Source organism: Aspergillus ochraceoroseus (assembly GCF_002846915.1).
Source record: "Aspergillus ochraceoroseus IBT 24754 chromosome Unknown P175scaffold_1, whole genome shotgun sequence".
Classification (NCBI taxonomy): Eukaryota; Fungi; Ascomycota; class Eurotiomycetes; order Eurotiales; family Aspergillaceae; genus Aspergillus; species Aspergillus ochraceoroseus.
The window spans coordinates 106235-123050 of record NW_024468476.1 but is presented as its reverse complement, the minus strand read 5'-3'; the positions used below and the strand labels follow the sequence as shown (position 1 = coordinate 123050).

The 16816-nt window shown below is 43.4% G+C and overlaps 7 protein-coding genes across 7 annotated transcripts; 5 read left to right on the top strand and 2 right to left on the bottom strand.

Annotated features, from left to right (window-relative positions):
- Window positions 1-643: 643 nt before the first annotated feature.
- On the bottom strand, window positions 644-1178 carry P175DRAFT_0527095 (uncharacterized protein; the record flags this gene model as incomplete). Its single annotated transcript, XM_040899497.1, has 2 exons — window positions 644-758; window positions 823-1178. 2 exons carry the CDS (start codon window positions 1176-1178, stop codon window positions 644-646), a joined length of 471 nt encoding a protein of 156 aa, XP_040755045.1.
- Window positions 1179-3869: 2691 nt separating this feature from the next.
- Window positions 3870-6282, top strand: P175DRAFT_0496813 (sugar porter family MFS transporter). The gene is made up of 5 exons (XM_040896145.1): window positions 3870-4455; window positions 4520-4845; window positions 4907-5385; window positions 5462-5766; window positions 5825-6282. Exons 1-5 carry the CDS (start codon window positions 4358-4360, stop codon window positions 6186-6188), a joined length of 1572 nt encoding a protein of 523 aa, XP_040755044.1. The 5' UTR covers window positions 3870-4357; the 3' UTR covers window positions 6189-6282.
- Window positions 6283-7229: 947 nt separating this feature from the next.
- On the bottom strand, window positions 7230-7835 carry P175DRAFT_0426289 (uncharacterized protein; the record flags this gene model as incomplete). Its single annotated transcript, XM_040893156.1, has 1 exon — window positions 7230-7835. A coding segment is annotated over one exon (606 nt), but the record flags the coding sequence as incomplete, so codon positions are not given.
- Window positions 7836-8382: 547 nt separating this feature from the next.
- Window positions 8383-9173, top strand: P175DRAFT_0505470 (uncharacterized protein; the record flags this gene model as incomplete). Its single annotated transcript, XM_040898101.1, has 3 exons — window positions 8383-8502; window positions 8552-9046; window positions 9117-9173. The coding sequence occupies 3 exons, from the start codon at window positions 8383-8385 to the stop codon at window positions 9171-9173; spliced, it is 672 nt and encodes a 223-aa protein (XP_040755042.1).
- A 3013-nt stretch (window positions 9174-12186) lies between these two features.
- Window positions 12187-12874, top strand: P175DRAFT_0527090 (uncharacterized protein; the record flags this gene model as incomplete). Its single annotated transcript, XM_040899496.1, has 4 exons — window positions 12187-12273; window positions 12331-12424; window positions 12520-12591; window positions 12684-12874. 4 exons carry the CDS (start codon window positions 12187-12189, stop codon window positions 12872-12874), a joined length of 444 nt encoding a protein of 147 aa, XP_040755041.1.
- Window positions 12875-13302: 428 nt separating this feature from the next.
- P175DRAFT_0488855 (uncharacterized protein) lies at window positions 13303-13647 on the top strand (the record flags this gene model as incomplete). Its single annotated transcript, XM_040895702.1, has 1 exon — window positions 13303-13647. One exon carries the CDS (start codon window positions 13303-13305, stop codon window positions 13645-13647), a length of 345 nt encoding a protein of 114 aa, XP_040755040.1.
- A 1402-nt stretch (window positions 13648-15049) lies between these two features.
- Window positions 15050-16553, top strand: P175DRAFT_0430391 (uncharacterized protein; the record flags this gene model as incomplete). Its single annotated transcript, XM_040893424.1, has 3 exons — window positions 15050-15145; window positions 15194-15581; window positions 15643-16553. 3 exons carry the CDS (start codon window positions 15050-15052, stop codon window positions 16551-16553), a joined length of 1395 nt encoding a protein of 464 aa, XP_040755039.1.
- Window positions 16554-16816: the final 263 nt, after the last annotated feature.

The following is a 16816-nucleotide window of genomic DNA, read 5'->3' as shown; positions in this document are numbered from 1 at the left end:
TATTCAAATAGAAATTTATATTACTTCATAGAAAGCATAGCAATGGATCGAATATAGGAAATACTGATCCATGTACTCCGTACACCTAGATCATGAATCTTATAAAATGCTAAGTCGGACCAGAGATGCATACTTTGAGTCCCCTTTTTCAGCCAAAAGAATATAATTTCAGGGTCGCCCAGCTCTTTTGATATTCACGAATGCCTTTGACCAGCATCAACGAAGGAATGCAGGTATTTTTGCATTTGTTTTTTCTTTCTTCAGTTAGAGGCCGGCAAGTTGAATCATTTGGGTAAGCATTGTTATTCTGTGAGAAAGTTGGTTACACATGTTTTTGATCTCATTAAAAAGTAAGCAGTGAATACGCCAGCACACTTTCTCTTCTTGTTGTTTATTAGTAAGAGTCATGAACCAAGTCACAAGCTGGCTGCATGCATTTATATATGAACCAGGTGGGTTGATAATTGGGCTCATGTCTCACTGGACAGATATTGAACTCGACTATTCAAGGCACATCTGATAGCCCATGGAACCTTCTCAAAGAGTAACATCGAAGTTCGGAAAGTGACCTTCTAACCTGTGAGAAACTCATTTTACCCTCACTCCCCAGATATTATTTCATCTTGGAAGAGAAAACCTCGATCTAGTTCTTGTCTTCCATCATTTTCAGCCGCTTCAAGGGATGCATTAAACCGAGCGTTGAATTCTTTGCTCTCTGCGATTCCATAATGAGCGTTAGGGTGAATAGGAGACAGACACTAGATCCCCAATGCCAGCTGTTCTCATCTCAGAATGTTCCGGTATGGATACATAATTACTTACTCGTTGCTGACAAGCTGCAGCGACGGTCTTCTCCCCCCAAATCGAACATTGTATCTCGAAAACGGCTCCAAGCACATACAATCTGGGTCCGACAAGTGAATGATGTGCTCTTTAAATTCCTGGCGAATGAAGTCGTCATTCCAGTTGTCTATCATTGCCTGGTTGATGGTTGGATCTCTGTAAAGTCCATTGTTCTCCACCAGGTATCGTAGAGCTGCAAGAAACTTTTGTTTACGGACAGTCAAGAATGGTGTCCAGTCAGAATCAGTCAGCGCCCTATTTCCTAACACGATGACCTTGATCAATCTAGTGAAATGGAGTTGTGTGCTCAGCGGTCTGGGGTCTTGAGGTATCATGATACAGTGGCCGCGTAGTGCGCGGTAGTCAAGCGGGGATGGTCGCCCACCAGACTGGATCTTTGGTACTACTCCTACGGGATGTGATTTTGCAATCCAGTATTCCTCAGTCAGGGTGAGAATAGTTAAGGATTCAGAATACCTCTAGCATAGTGTTACGTTGACGTTGTTCTTAGCGGGAAATTTTGGAATGGAACCTCAAAGAAGAGAGGCATGCCACACAGCAAATATTCTAAAAACTGTCGTGGTAACCGTAAGTATCAAGATGCTACTCTATTAGTCGGAGGAAAGGCTCCCCATCATGAATGCTGTGCAGGTTAGTAATATGGATAAGTCTTCTACATGAATAGCACATTGCCTGCTTGCTGTCTCGCATAATCTCATCTTTGTAACGTGTTATCGATGGCCGTATGTGAGAATGAATCTCGACGTAGAAAGTATTTGACGCATGCACCCGGGCATCATATCCCCGGGGTAGGAGATGAATCCCTTGGTTGATAACACAGCGAATGTTGTCAAGATCTGCTATTTTCTATCTCCATGGAGGCGGCAAAGATGAGGGAGGTTGAAATTTATTAACAAATGGATTAAAAGAAGTTATTTCTATAACCAAGGATGTTCGCACGATGTTTGCTCTTCGAGATCTACAATCAGTGCAGCGTTTCAATTGAGGATGATGAAGAAATTAACACCACAGTCCTGACAAGGGCGAGCGTTCTCGAGTGAAATAAAGGCCCGTGAAGAGTGGCAACGTTCACACTAGATCGCAGGCGAGTTTTCAGGAATAGGGATACGATAGCCGAAGCATGGCCGCGTTTCGATAGGTGGTGGTAGATGGGCTAGCCCGCAAGCCGGGAATCACGGTGGCTGAATAGCTGCTGATAGGCGAACTTGACGGCCGCAATTAGCACAAGGCCCGCTAGTTAGCATACCGTGTGTGGAAGGTGGTTGGAAGCGTGATCTCAGGGAGCGTGATATAGGGAAGAAAAATACCGACACACTGGGAAGGGAATGTATGAGAAGGAAACCCCCAGATTTACTCCAGGAGAATGAGTAGAGATATCAAACATGTAGGATGAATAGTCAGGGTACGATCAAAAGCCAAATCGAATGGACCAATCTCGAAACCGCAGCTATCCATATCAAGCTCTAGAGCCCTAATAAAAGGGAAAGCTGTTTCTAAAGAGGCAAGTGAAGCTTTTTCTGCGGACGCGTGCAGGCATGTTTCCTACTACTCCTTTCACTCATTACATTCATTTCATGGCATATGACGAAATATCCAGAGTCGGGTGACTATACGGACAATACCGATCTCGAGTGCAGACATGCTCGTGCCGCATGTGATAATACCGATGCGCACTGCGGAGTACTTAGTCTATTACGGTGATATGTTAGCGGCGGCTGGCCACCCGCAACGGCCAGGCTAGCCCGACGAAGTATATTGCGCGATGTTCGTGTACCAATCGATATGAGGATGTGAAATTTGGGGGTGCGGGGCACCATCATACCTCCACAAAGTCCAAGTTTGGGCCAGACAAGAAATAGATTATTTTTCCATATGAATGCTTTCGTGCCATGCAGTGTGGAGTCGCGATCCTTGAAGACTCAAATCAAGGCTGAGACATGGAGTTGCATTTGATTTTGGCCCTAGCGGCCAAATGGCGCAACGACCACCCACCCCGGCAACCAGGTGTTATGAGAGAGGTGGGCCAGAACTTATCAGGAGCGCTAAATCATTGTTATGCGATTGGCTGCGAATCTTACACTAGTTTATCAAGTGGTCTCACTCAGATGTATCTACCCAGTAGACGGAGGGAGGCAAACCGGAGCCCCAAAAAGGGTCTGAGTCAGGGATGGCGGCCCCGCTTCGCCCACTCTGCTGGGGGATTCTCCCCCTGGGGAAGGGACTTGGAATACTCCGTAAAGTTGGGGAAATTTCGTCCGAGCCCAATCCCCTCGGGCACTATACGAGTCATGGTTTGGGCAGCATTCTGGGGGTAATGGGTCTCAATTGGTCCGTTTAGAGCGAAACTTTGAAGCAAAGAAGCACGGCTACTCTGTAGCATCATATCTTGCTTTATTGGTGGAATATCTGCCTACCATTCATCCTAGCCTGACTTTCATGCAAGATAATGGTTTGGAAATGATGGTATTAGAGTCATGGATTGGCCACCTTATTCGCCTAATTTGAACCCAATTGAACACCACCCAAAGAAGACGCATACGACCACGACCTCGATATCAAGAATGAGATAAAGGAGGATCGTCTCTGGGAGGCATTGCAGGCATCTCGGGCCAATATTGGTTAAGAGATCCAAAGAAATATTTTGGCTAGCATTCCCGCAGAGTGGAGGCAGTAATTGAGGTAAATGGGTGATATACCAAGCATTAGAGCTAGTATAGACTTTATACTATTCCATGGAACTTTTTTGTGGAATTTTTGAATGCCTCCTGGTTGCGAAATATATTATCTATTTCGGGTGGGTGGTCAAACATGGTGGGATTGCCCAGAAACCCTAATGTGCAGTATAATAAACCTATACGGGACCACCCTCAACTACCTACCAATGCCGTCCCAGAACCTGTGCAATTACTGGAGAAATCTCGGGGAAACCGATTAAACCTCCGAAAGAATATAATAAACCCCAGGTTTTCTCGAGCTAGAGAACTCTGGGGGCCTCACCGCAATCGCGACAAGGAAAGGTCTCTCGGTGAAGTGCAAGATAGGTGATCGAGCCCTTGGATCGGGTCTAACATGGATTCATTCTCCTTAGTTTCTTGTCCCTATGCTGGGGGCCAAGAAACAAGTTGCTACCCATCCCCTTAGGCGAGAGACGGCGAAACACTTCCATCGTATGAGTTTATTCAATGGGGTCACTATGTATCCTGTCCCAAATTTCTTCCCCGGAGAAACCACCCCGCCTGAACCACACTAAGGTATAGAGTGGAGAAAGAAACATTCATCTTTCAGCAGCGTGACCAAATCTTAGGAGGTCTGAGGTCTGTAAAATTTATTGCTCTAAAATGAAGATTCAGCTCGTCTGAGGGCCCGAGAGCCTCTACTCAACATTATAAGGGGCAGTACCGCCTTGGAATTGTCTGTTGGAATATCTCTCATCACCAAGCCAGAAGCCGCTCTCCTCAATTCGAATTCGTGTTGACCTTCACAGTCCGTCAGCATGGGTTTCATGATCAAGAAACCGGAAGACACCCCAGGAGCATCCTGGCCAGCAATTGTCATCGGTCTTTTCGTTGCGTTTGGAGGTGTTCTCTTTGGGTGAGTCTGTTCAATCCTCGAGCCCAGGCCCTGGTAAAGTCTAACGAAGATCTCTTCCATGTAGATATGACACTGGAACCATCAGCGGCATTCTTGCCATGCCACACTGGCAAGATCTCTTCTCAACCGGGTATCGCGACAGCACGGGACATTTAAATGTGTCGTCCTCGCAATCAGCTGCCATCGTCTCTATCCTCTCTGCTGGGACATTTTTTGGCGCTCTTGGTGCTGCCCCTATCGCGGACCGTCTTGGACGTCGTTGGAGTCTTATCGCCTCCTCTTTCGTCTTTATCTTAGGAGTGGCTTTGCAGACTGCTGCCACGGCAATACCCATTTTCCTCGCGGGTCGATTCTTTGCCGGATTCGGAGTTGGTTTGATTTCAGCTCTCAGTATGGCTCCCTCGAGCGAGATACCATTATTCTAATAGTGCTAGACTGACTGGTATCGTAGTTCCTCTCTACCAGTCTGAAACTGCCCCACGATGGATCCGTGGATCAATCGTCGGCGCTTACCAACTTTCCATCACCATTGGCTTGCTACTGGCGTCAATCGTGAATAATGCAACCAAGGACCGGGATGACACAGGATCCTATCGGATCCCTATTGCGGTTCAGTTTGCGTGGGCAATCATCCTCATTACTGGTATGCTTTTATTACCGGATACACCTCGCTTTATGATTAAGAAAGGCGATCGGGAGAGTGCCGCCAGGGCCTTGGGCCAACTTCGCCGCCTGTCACCAGAGGACCCAGCTGTCCAGGATGAACTGGCCGAGATTCAGGCCAACCATGAATATGAACTGAGTCTTGGGAAATCTACATATATTGATTGTTTCAGGGGAAATCTCCTCAAACGCCTGGCTACAGGCTGTGCCCTTCAGGCTTTACAACAGCTAACGGGTATCAACTTCATTTTCTACTACGGAACACAGGTCAGTAATGCTATCATTCCGCTCCTACGAAACTAGTACTAGGTTGCTAACAGAGAGGGCTTGGCTTGTACTGCAGTTCTTTAAGAATTCCGGCTTCCATAACTCTTTCACGATTAGCTTAATCACTAACTGTGTCAATGTTGGCTCGACTTTTCCTGGCCTGTGGGCCATTGAGAAATGGGGTCGCCGTCCAGTCCTCCTTTCAGGGGCCATTGGCATGTGTGTGTCTCAGTTCATCGTCGCCATCTTGGGAACGACGACGACCGGTCAAGATGCTACGGGCAATATCATTGTCCATAATGAAATGGCTCAGAAAGCTGCTATTGCTTTTATTTGTCTGTATATTTTCTTCTTCGCCTCCACATGGGGACCAAGTGCATGGTAAGTACAAGTAACCTGACAGTCACTTTGAAGCAAGGGGTTGGCTAATACTATTTAGGGTTGTTACTGGCGAGATCTTCCCACTAAAAGTCCGGGCGAAGTCCCTCTCAATGACTACAGCCACAAACTGGCTTTTGAACTGGGCAATTGCTTATTCAACCCCTTACCTGGTTGACTATGGCCCTGGTAATGCTAACCTTCAGTCGAAAATCTTCTTTATCTGGGGTGGTTGCTGCTTTATCTGTATCTCATTTGTATACTTCATGATCTACGAGACCAAGGGTCTCACACTTGAACAGGTGGATGAGCTGTATGCAGAAGTTAGCTCTGCAAGACACAGCACTACTTGGGCCCCTTCTGTGACTTTCAGAGAAATTCAACAAGGTAAGGGTACTGTAAAGCACGAGGAGAGCATTGCATAGACTAAGGTCTAAATCTATGGGCAGGAAGTTTATGTGATCTAAAGAATAATTGTGATTATTGTATTCAATTTCCAGATTAGCTCTCTGTTGTTAGCCTCAATGAACTGATTCCAGATTCTGTCAAATGAGCATGCTACTAGCAGTCTGATACAGACTCACATCAGTCCCAATCGGGCAATTAGTCCTTCAACCACCAAGCTACGGACATAGTGCTTTAAAAGGCATAATTTACTTTCTCACTTATTTTTGAGTGTTATTTGTATACTTTTACAACCATCTAAGGCATCGCACATAAATAGAGAAAGAAATACTTTTATTAATTTGTTGCATTAGATATGGATTACTACAAAATACCTGCCTTGTGGTTCTTGATAAATATGTTGTGCAATACAAAAGTCGTAACCAAGGAGCCTGGCCAGTGGATACTACAATTATGGTTTCTATAGACTATCGCTTACACCATAACATTAGAAATTATTGGGAAAATATGGACATATATTGGGTAGACATAAATAATATCTCATGATGGCAAAAGCCTCTCAGTTTCAACAACGATTAATTATATAGAAGGTAGTGGCCTACCCCTGTCCACTGACAAAAGGGGCCTACGCTCGCAACAAACAAAATGCTTCGAGATCTTACTGATGAATGCTCTGGAAAATAGTCAATTTGGCGCGAGGTGTATATAAAGATGGGATGTCCTGGACTACCTTCCCAAAATGAGGGCAGTATTGCTGGCGGGATCTAGTAAAATAAAAGCATTCTATACGGAGAGCATATCATATGAAAGCACTAGTCAAATACATGCAATAGGGGACAATTCTAGATACTGATGGTAATATCCCCTAGGCTATCTGAGATCAACTCTACACAGAAGAACACCATAAGATTAAGAAGCAATCAAGAGCTTCTGTTACCTCAGCCCTCAACACACAAGGCGCATCCAAAAACAATGCTCTTGGCACATTTCATCTCCCTAATACTTTTCTACATGTTCCAACGATCAACTCCTTGATCATGTGCAGCAAGCATTCCGAGGTACTATAATGCTAACAGAACTGTCAGCTGCGGTTGCACAACGGTACCTCCTCTAGTAAATGGAACTGGATGCGCAAGCTCCAGATTGCCATTGTTATCCAATCGTCGGAAGACAACCAATTCTCGATCAGTAAGAAGAAAGCCGTATCGTGAATGATGTTGTCTCATATACCAATTGACTTGACTGAGTGCTTGACGATACTCCACACGCGCACCGGTAATCGGATGGGTTTCCAGGGCTGTATTCCATTTCCAAGACGGTTTGATATCACCAGGAGCACGGTTCCAACTCGTGCCAACTGGGGGCGCTAGGGCAAAATAGGCAGTGTCGGCCTTGAAATTGTCAACAAGCTTTGCAGACTCCCCAACATCGAGCGACACCCTTGTCAAGCCCCTCATCTGATCCAATGTTGTCAAGAAGTCGAAACCAGCTCGGAGCCCTCGTCGTACTCTGGGAAAGACATGCTCAGAGATTCTGCTTCTCAGCGAGTTCTCTGCTGTGATAGCGTGAGGTGGCGAAGTTGGCATAGGATCTGGTGGGAGGTGTGCTTGCCCAAGCATATTTCCGTATCTTTGAATGATAGTATCCAAGTTGTATCCTTGCCAGACTGTGGTCTATACCCAACACAATGGCAATGATAATGGTTGGGTTCAGAAAGGAAGATATGTTCAGGTGGCAGTTAGATATATACATATTTGTTAATAACTGCCTTCCTATTTTATGGAAACTAAAGAGGGATACAGATAATACTATCTGGAGGTGGATAATGGGTTATGAACAAATAGTTTAATTAGTTACTGAGAGTGATAATAACTGATTGTTCCTATTCCTAAACAATACTAATACTAATGATGATGATGGATTTCTGTAGGAATGGAGCAGTAGTCTAATTTTAGGCTTGGCGCCTAGACTGAAGAGTTCAAACATCCACATGTTGAAGTAAGTTGTTGATTGGATAACTACCAGAGACTATCTCACGACTCTACCTACCGTGACCCCAGATCATAGCTGATCCGCTCCGGTGAGGATCCTCAGGTTCATCACGTCAGCACCATGTAATCAATATTTTATGTACATCACCAACCTTTTACTTGCAAATAAATCACACCTACTTTTCTGTGCAACAGCAACAAATGTGACTACTAAGTTTAAATTATGATGGAATTTAATAATGTCATCCCTACTGAAATTAACTTTGAGAGGAGACTTTTTAGCTCGGAATTCTCTGTCATATTTCTTGTTACTATCCGTAACCAGAAATGCATTATGAAGGTGGTAAGTTAAGTCCATAGTCTATCGAGTATCATGTCGCTGATATAAGAAGCATCATGGAAGGGGGCCGCGACGGTACTATGAGCCCGAAGACCGTGAATTAGATATTCATGTACTTGAAACCACTGCCTACACCCGTTTAAAAGATAAAGGACTATGTGATCAAGGAATTGTGCCTTATTTCCTGGGTTCTATAAGAAAATTCGATCCATCTTCATGTCAACCTCACCTCAAGATGTTTCTACATGATGAATATCTCCCTAGCGCTCTTTTCTTGGAGTATATACCCAACCTGGAGATGATCCAACTACACAATTATACACAGCAGCGGATGCATAATATTCTTTCCGGTATCCGAGAGATACATAACGCATTAGTACAACATAATGATCCAAAACCAAGAAACATGATGGTTGTTGGCAATGAAAGAGTCGTCTGGATAGACTTTGATCGAGCGGAAACATATGATGAAGAGCAGATTACTGACGAGCAGAGATATCTTCTGCAAGAGGAGGAAGAGATAGTTATTGGTTTCAAGGAATGCATCGTAAGTATACCCGCTAATAAGTATACCTGCTACCATGTAAGTATTTGTCAATTTCTAATTTCAGCTTCAGGAAGCCGATTGCACAAAAGGGAAACTTGACGAAGCATATCTCTTTTACTGTACTTGATAATTTGCTTATCTATATCAAGGAAAAATGCAGGCTGGGTTCGGGTTAGGGGTAGTATTATTGACAATTTCTTCTAAGGAAGCAAGTCAAGTCTTCTTGGACTTGCTTACCTTGGTATGTCCATTCTTCATAGATTATTTCATGCGTGTATTACAAGAAAGGCAAAAACAAAAGTCAGAGTTTATTGTCTATGACAAGCTCTGACCAACCAGTCAAAGGTTCAAATATCTCAAAAAGTTAAAATTTAACAATATTCAGATATCAAAGCTGACAACCCCCTGTAATTAGCAACGAGCAAATAGAATGTCATTATTAACATCGCAGGGTACCTTTGCCTACTACAGGGATATTCTGCTTGCCCAAGTATAGTAAAATAATTTGACTAATGTAAGATAATTTTCATTCAAAAAAAAGAATAAACAAACAAAATCAAATAAAAGAGAAAAATATGTATCTATTCTATACCAAACCCTAATTTGTTTGTTTGTTTTACACCATTATAGTGAGAGGGGGTATTAAACTTGTAGCAGCTGCTGTTGATATTAGGGTTATAGGATTACAACTGGACCATTATAATATTATTGCCAGTAGCAACATTGTAACAGGTATCTCCCAACTGCACGGTGTACACTGTACAAATCCTAAACAAACAGAGAGTACACTCGGTTGAAAAGCTTGCATAATACACAGGGAGATCATTGTTCACAAGCAACCAAAATATTCCAATTCCTTGCGACAAGCTAATGCTGGATAGTATACGTGGTGCCACTGCAATTGGCCGAGGTTGAGGTAGCGGAGCTCAAGCCGAGACTAGGTGAAGCATGATATTAAATACTGCGCCCGGACCTAGTAGTGAACTATAGAAGAAGGGTTCAAGGACTTATAATATAGTAGTAGTATTTACTATAGGCAGCAGGGTATATCCTGTATATGAATACTAAGAGGTATAGCTCTGAAAAAGGCTCTGGGACCAGACGAGTATTCCATTGCTATACTTAGAAATTACCTTGTTATGCAAATCTCACAAATATCAGTCATTATAAATAACCATCGTGGTGGAATTATCAGTTAATAATGCAGTCAGGTTCCCAAGAACCATATTCCAGTACAGAGTAGTGGCTACTGCTCACTAAAAAGGTTTGGTTAAAGTTAAACAAGACTAGGCTAAAAGTGTCTCATAGTAGGAGAATGGCCCCCGTGTTGTCAATATAGGTCATCTGATTTCAGGAACAGAAAACATCCTATTCCTATTTCACCATGGCAGCATTGCATTCTAATGAGCAAAAGGATTTCAGCATCATTTGATTATTAGTCTCGCTCGCGTCAAAAGCCGCCACAGTAGAACTATATGCCATGATATCTGTTGAAAGAGCTGCACCAGAGACCTGCATATAATTAACCACGGACGATGCTTGAAAGAGTACAAAGACATCTATCCGATGGAAAGTATATATAAAACCCAGAAGATGGAGGAGAAGCATGTTCTAGCGGCAGGCTGATGATATCTATAAGCCCCTAGGCATTATTACCAGTCTCTTTGCCTGAAGGGCTATTAATCCCTAGCTCTAACTATAAAAGAGCACCAAGGATTGAAGTGTGTGGAGAAGGGGTGTTCTTATATGTAATCTAAGATATCTGTAGAGATAAAATTAAGGAGGTATATTAATCCTTGAACTAGTAGGGAGGGGAATTTATAGCTGTGATAATAATTATTATAATATTAGGATTAAAGCAGAGTTGACAATAGCTACTTTAGTGAAGGGGGAATCTGCGCACCTATATAAGTTTACTATTTAGCTGATTTATGGATATCCATGCCCACAGAGTGTAGGTATAAAAGATAGCAGGCATTTTGCTACACGCCTGAGAGCAGAGAGAGTCCATTCTTACCTGCTTCCCTAAAATATATGTTCTTAAACCCTCCCGGGCCTGATATATTAACTAGATCTGATCTTTAATCTAGAAGCCAACAACAGTTGGGGAATGGGAAAAGCAGAAAGGAAGGATAACTGTAATATAAGTTTATATTTATACAGGATCTGCGCATGATTCCAGTTACTAAATCCTATGAATAAAACTAGAATATATCTTTTAGGTTTGTTATAGTCACTACACCCACTGAAGTCTTGGTAAACCTGGACAAGGGGAATAGGACTCCATGGGAAGTATTTAATTCACTAGACTTGGAGAGTAAGGATGACCATATAGTCTGAGTTGTTTATATAGATCTGTCCCCAAACTATGGATTTGATAATATATATATTGGTGACGGAGTTCCTGGCAAGATTCTGCAAATGCTAGCTAGATATAGCTCGGGAAATATGCATTGGCTAAGTATATAAATCTATCCTAAGACTAAGTGTTACCCAATTATATTGCGCGAGGATTAGATCTAGCTTGCGCTAAGGTGTTTGAATTTAAGTTTGACTACGATTTTTGTTGGGTACCCCGAGCCTAGGCGGGTTGACTTCAGCAACGAAGACGGTTGCTGGGATATGGTAGTGGACCGACCTGGTCAAACAAAGAAGAAGTAGTGCGATCTCAAGGAGGTCCGCGGGAACCAGAAGTGGTGGCTTGAGGAAGAATGGCTCGAGGCATATTATAATGGGGGATTTTCTTGAGAGGATTTGCACCGGAGAGGGAGGGTTTGGCAGTAATATTATCCTGTGGTTAGCTAGCCTGGTTGGTATTGGGCAGGCGGAGGCAACCTTGAAGTTAAGCTATTATATGTTGATGAGACCCCCTAGATTATATTAATGGATAAATAGCATGGCCCATGTCCTGTTGGAGCGAGTTTAGTAAGTAAAACCGACTCTGATACCTGGATTCAAGAAGATCGTAGAGATGATACTGAACCTAATTGAAGGTAGAAGCAAGTATTCGCGCTACCCTTGAGGCGAACGTGTAATTGGATACATCTTTTGTTATTATAATTATTCTTATATTCTAGATCTCAGCAAATCCTATCTGTATTTTAATAATAAGGGCAATATCAAGCCATAGTTCTAAGTAGATGCCGTCGCTTCGGTCACCTGGAATTCCGGGGATATCAAGCCCGATGGGCTTGATAACTTCCCAGGGGCCACCTTTCGAGTTCCCGGTATGTTATATCTACTTACTATGCACCCTGATCCACAACGCTGACCAAGGAATCCAGATAGGTGTCGTTATAATCGGACTAAATATGGCAGTTTATGTGTCAGCTAATATCTCTATAATGCTTTCTGCGCATCTCCAGGCGGAGGTCAATAGTATGTCTTAGAATATCAGCAAACATACCACCAAATAGACCAGTATCCGACATCTGTACTCCGTACTTGATTTCCCTAAACACGACGGGACGCAGGCTCTCGGAACCCCTTTGATCTTAGCCTCAGTCAATACCATCAGAGAACTAGCGCTTCATCTCAAGCCCACGGTAACCTTTGGGATTGTGTTTGACTCTCGATAGGAGATTTTCCATGCGGAGAGAGCTCTCTTAACTGACTAAGATAATTCCCGTCCCTTTAGTTACCTATAGCATTGGTTCCGGAGTCAACGTGGGCGGGCAACTCAATGCACCCACCTTCTACAACTGGGGTGGAACCATACAGGTCCCTATTGCCAGCGTGCCTCGCAAGCAAATCATGCTGGATACCTGTGCTGGCTCGAGTACCCTATCCAAGAGAGCCGTGGAGCTTCTGGACGGGCCCGTGAATTAGTTGATACAAGCAATCTCTACTCTACCCGGCTTAAGATAAGCATATGGTACCTATTTTCTTTGGAGTAAATGAATCAGCAGGCTGGAGGGATGCATAATCTGGGTTGGGGACGAGACAACATAACATACAAGCAAGACTCGCCCTTGGGCCCACAAAATACGCCTCACTCCTGTCGGGACGCGCATTCTAGCTCCCGTTGGTAATAAGTAGTTCAGCTTGTTAAGCGCTTACTGGTATTCAGAATTGATAGCATGCTATTAGAGAAGTCTTTTATTTAAAAAATAAACCGATCCCTGCCAGTAATGAAGTGGTCCCTTTATTTTTTAAGCTATAAAGTCTCCTTGCTTCCCAAGCAATGTTAAAACTCAGATCCTCCAATTTTGATCTGCATCGATATATTCGAATCAATCATTCGTGAGATAAATAGGATGCCTTGGAAGACTGTCCTTAGCGAGCTTTCTCAAGCCGTCCGAAACAATGTTGACAAGATCACGAGAATTTTGCCAGACAACTTGACCACCCGGAGCAATGCTGTTAAAACGGTTGACCTACGCATAGACGTTCATCAAGATTCAAAAAATCCAAATAAAGCTGTCGCGAAAGTCCAGGCCAATGCACAGGCCAACGACAGCGCTGTCAAAGATTATATAAAATCTGGGAACAAGGGTGATAGTCACAAGGGAACGCACAAGAATATCACCCAGATACCCTTTGATCGCACCTCCTTCGACATCGAAGATTTCATTTCGAAAATCGAGAATGTGCGCAAATAGTCAGTTTCTCGATTGTGACGGCACTAATTCATTTCATCTGGAGCTATGGACAAGGCTTGCCGTCTAATAAACTCGTTTCAGGAAGACCCCAGTTCTATTAAGCGCCTTACGAAAATACATATATATATATAGAGAGAGAGTTACGGTATTGAGCGGAAGTGGCAAGAAGTGAGGGAGTTAGGAGAAAAGGGTGATCAAGTAAGATTAAGTTGTTTGATAAGGCCAGGCAAATCATCCTGATTCTTGTTGAATAGGAACAGACAGATAATAAGCGAGTGTCTGCCTTACTTACAAACCTATATTGGAGTTCCATGATACCTCTCAGAACCCAGTGGTATCCAACCACATTTTAAAAGCCTAGTATTTGATACTTGATACTTTTACCCCTCTCGCAATATTTCTAATGACACAGCAAACAGGAAAGACGGCAACCAGGGCTAGGATATGCTCCAACGGTCTAGCCAGGGCGTACCTATTTGTCAGCGCCTTGCTTGGTCAAGCAACCATCATTTAGTTAACTATTATTTCCTATACATATTAGTTAGACTGTTGCCCCTAGTTTTTGCCATAATTAGAAGACTCAGACATTCATCCCCAAACAACAGAATACTAGCTATTTTACTAAGTGATCCATTTGATAACTAGTTAGTTAGTTAACTAAACTAACTAACTAACTATAAAATTAATAGACTAAATATAACCAGAGTGAAGCCTGTATAAAAAGTACATTATTGGTGCAAAACTCACAGACCCACCTGCGTGTCGGAAATATATTCTCCCGGGAAGGGCTTCCTTAAGGCAAATGAAACAGTCTACTACCTTGCCGACGACAACTACTAACCTCGATGACTATGATTAAACTCTCCAGGAATCTTTGCAAGCTTGGTGAACGAAAAGTATATGCAAAACTTGGTTTTCCATTCTTTTCCCAGAAAATGAGATTATTTTCATATTTTCGGCCGGATGGGCGCCAGGCCATAGCTTGTAATCCGGAGATTTACCTAGAAAGACAGAATGGCCCAGGTAAGCTTTTCCAGGAATCATTGCATAGATTAAGCATGTTAAGTGATTGATGCTATTTTCATAGAACAAATAATCCTAGAAAAAGACTTGTACCGATATACCAGACACCGATGGCTGTAAGCAAATTGGCTTGTTATCTTTGTGCAGCGGCTTATTCATGCCCAAATCCAGATTTAATGAAGAAAGAGAACTTTCAAAACGCTATCTAAAATTTAATTTACAGCAACTCCTTAATGTCGCAATTAATGTTTGTGATGGAGCCCAATATTGTGTGTTCTGGTCCCTATTGAGATAGCGAGATTCAATTGCTAACTCCATTCAAGGCACCAGAATCACCAAATGTGTGGAAGGTCTGCATAACAAAGCCTTTGTATTGAAAATGGATAATGGGTCAGAGGTCTTTGCAAAACTCCCAAATCCTAACGCCGGTCCCGCGCATTTCTCCGTTGCCTCCGAGGTCGCCACACGTGAGCTGGTAAGATGTTCGGTGCCAGTTAGCCATTAAAATTACTAAATTTGATAGCTTCGTGATGTGTTCGATATCCCTGTCCCTCGGGTATTGTCTTGGTCTTCCGATGCAGCAAGTAATCCAGTCGAGGCCGAATATATTATTGAGGAGAAGGCCCCTGGCGTACGACTAGGTTCTGTCTGGAATCAATGGCCTCGAGAGCTGAAGCTGCAGCTAATAACTCAAGTGGTGGAGCTTGAGAATAAATTGACCACCATTAGCTTTGACAAGCACGGTTGCATTTATTTCAAAGAAGACTTGCGCTCCCTTGTTGGAGAAGCGGAAGATATTCATACACGCACGGTTAAATCTGACTTCCTTGAACGATTTTCCATTGGACCGTTAACCACAAACGAATTGTGGAGTGAGACTAGGAAGGATATGAAATTAGATTGTGGACCTTGTGAGTAGGTAAATTGCCGGATCCCTGTTCTGTTATCTAATATTCCCTCTCTCCTGCGCAGGGAAAGATGCCCTTGAATACAATCGTGCAATCGGCCGTAATGAAATCACATGGATCAAGAGACATGCTATTCCTCGCATGAACTATTACCAGCCGAAACCAAACAAGGAACTTCCTGAAGATGGTATCTCACTCTTGGAGAAATATATGGACATCTCCCCCTATCTTGTCCCCCAGCCAAACGACAGACTGTCTTCTGCCAACGTTCTTTGGCATCCGGACCTTCACCTGGATAACATTTTCGTGGATCCAGATGCTTGTCGGATCACCAGCATCGTGGACTGGCAGTCAGCGTGCGTTGCTCCTTTATTCTACCAATCTGGTATCCCTAGAATGTGTAGACACTCTCGACCTGTTCGGAAAGGTTGGGTCGTCCCTGAACGGCCAGCAGATTTCGAGAGCCTGAGTAAAGAGGAGCAGAAGCGGATTGATGATGAGTTGGAGAGCGAAACCATCCATAAATACTACGAGGCGCAAGTATATAAGCGAGCGCCTCTTCATTGGGCTGTACTCCAGCAACCAGCAATCCCTATCCTCCGGAAGCCTGTTTGGCTCGTGAGCGGAGTATGGGAAAACCGCGACCTGTTCTTTCTCCGTGAGGCACTCATGAACATTAAAACGCACTGGAGCGAGTTTTTCCCAAACATCACTTGCCCGATAGATTTCAGCAGCGAGGACATCGAGCTCCAGTCCAAGGAAGAGGAAAGCATAAAAGGAGTGGGGCATATATTGTTACTGTTCCGAGAGCAAGCTATACTCCCTGTGGATGGGATGGTTGAGCCGGAAGACTATGACCTGGCCTGTGACAACAATCGTAAGTTCAAAGATACCTTTATCCAGTTGGCGAAGGACGAAGAAGAACAGGAGCTGTTCAGGAATCTATGGCCATACCAAGAGCCTGGGGATATCTGAGATTCGATGGTATGTTTATAAGGTATTTAGTGAAATTTAAATTATTCTAAATAGAATGTGCAGAATATAGTGACAAATGCTCCTTAAATACCCTTGTTCAAGGATAGTAGTAACTAAAAATGATTCGCCAGGTAGCCTATATTACTGACGCGATGCATGTGAGGATCCTTACCAGAGCAGATTATATAGGGTTTGTATACTTCTGAGTATATTGCAGGGCTTACAGAATATTAGGGTTAGATTCTCCTATCCAGCAGTATGTT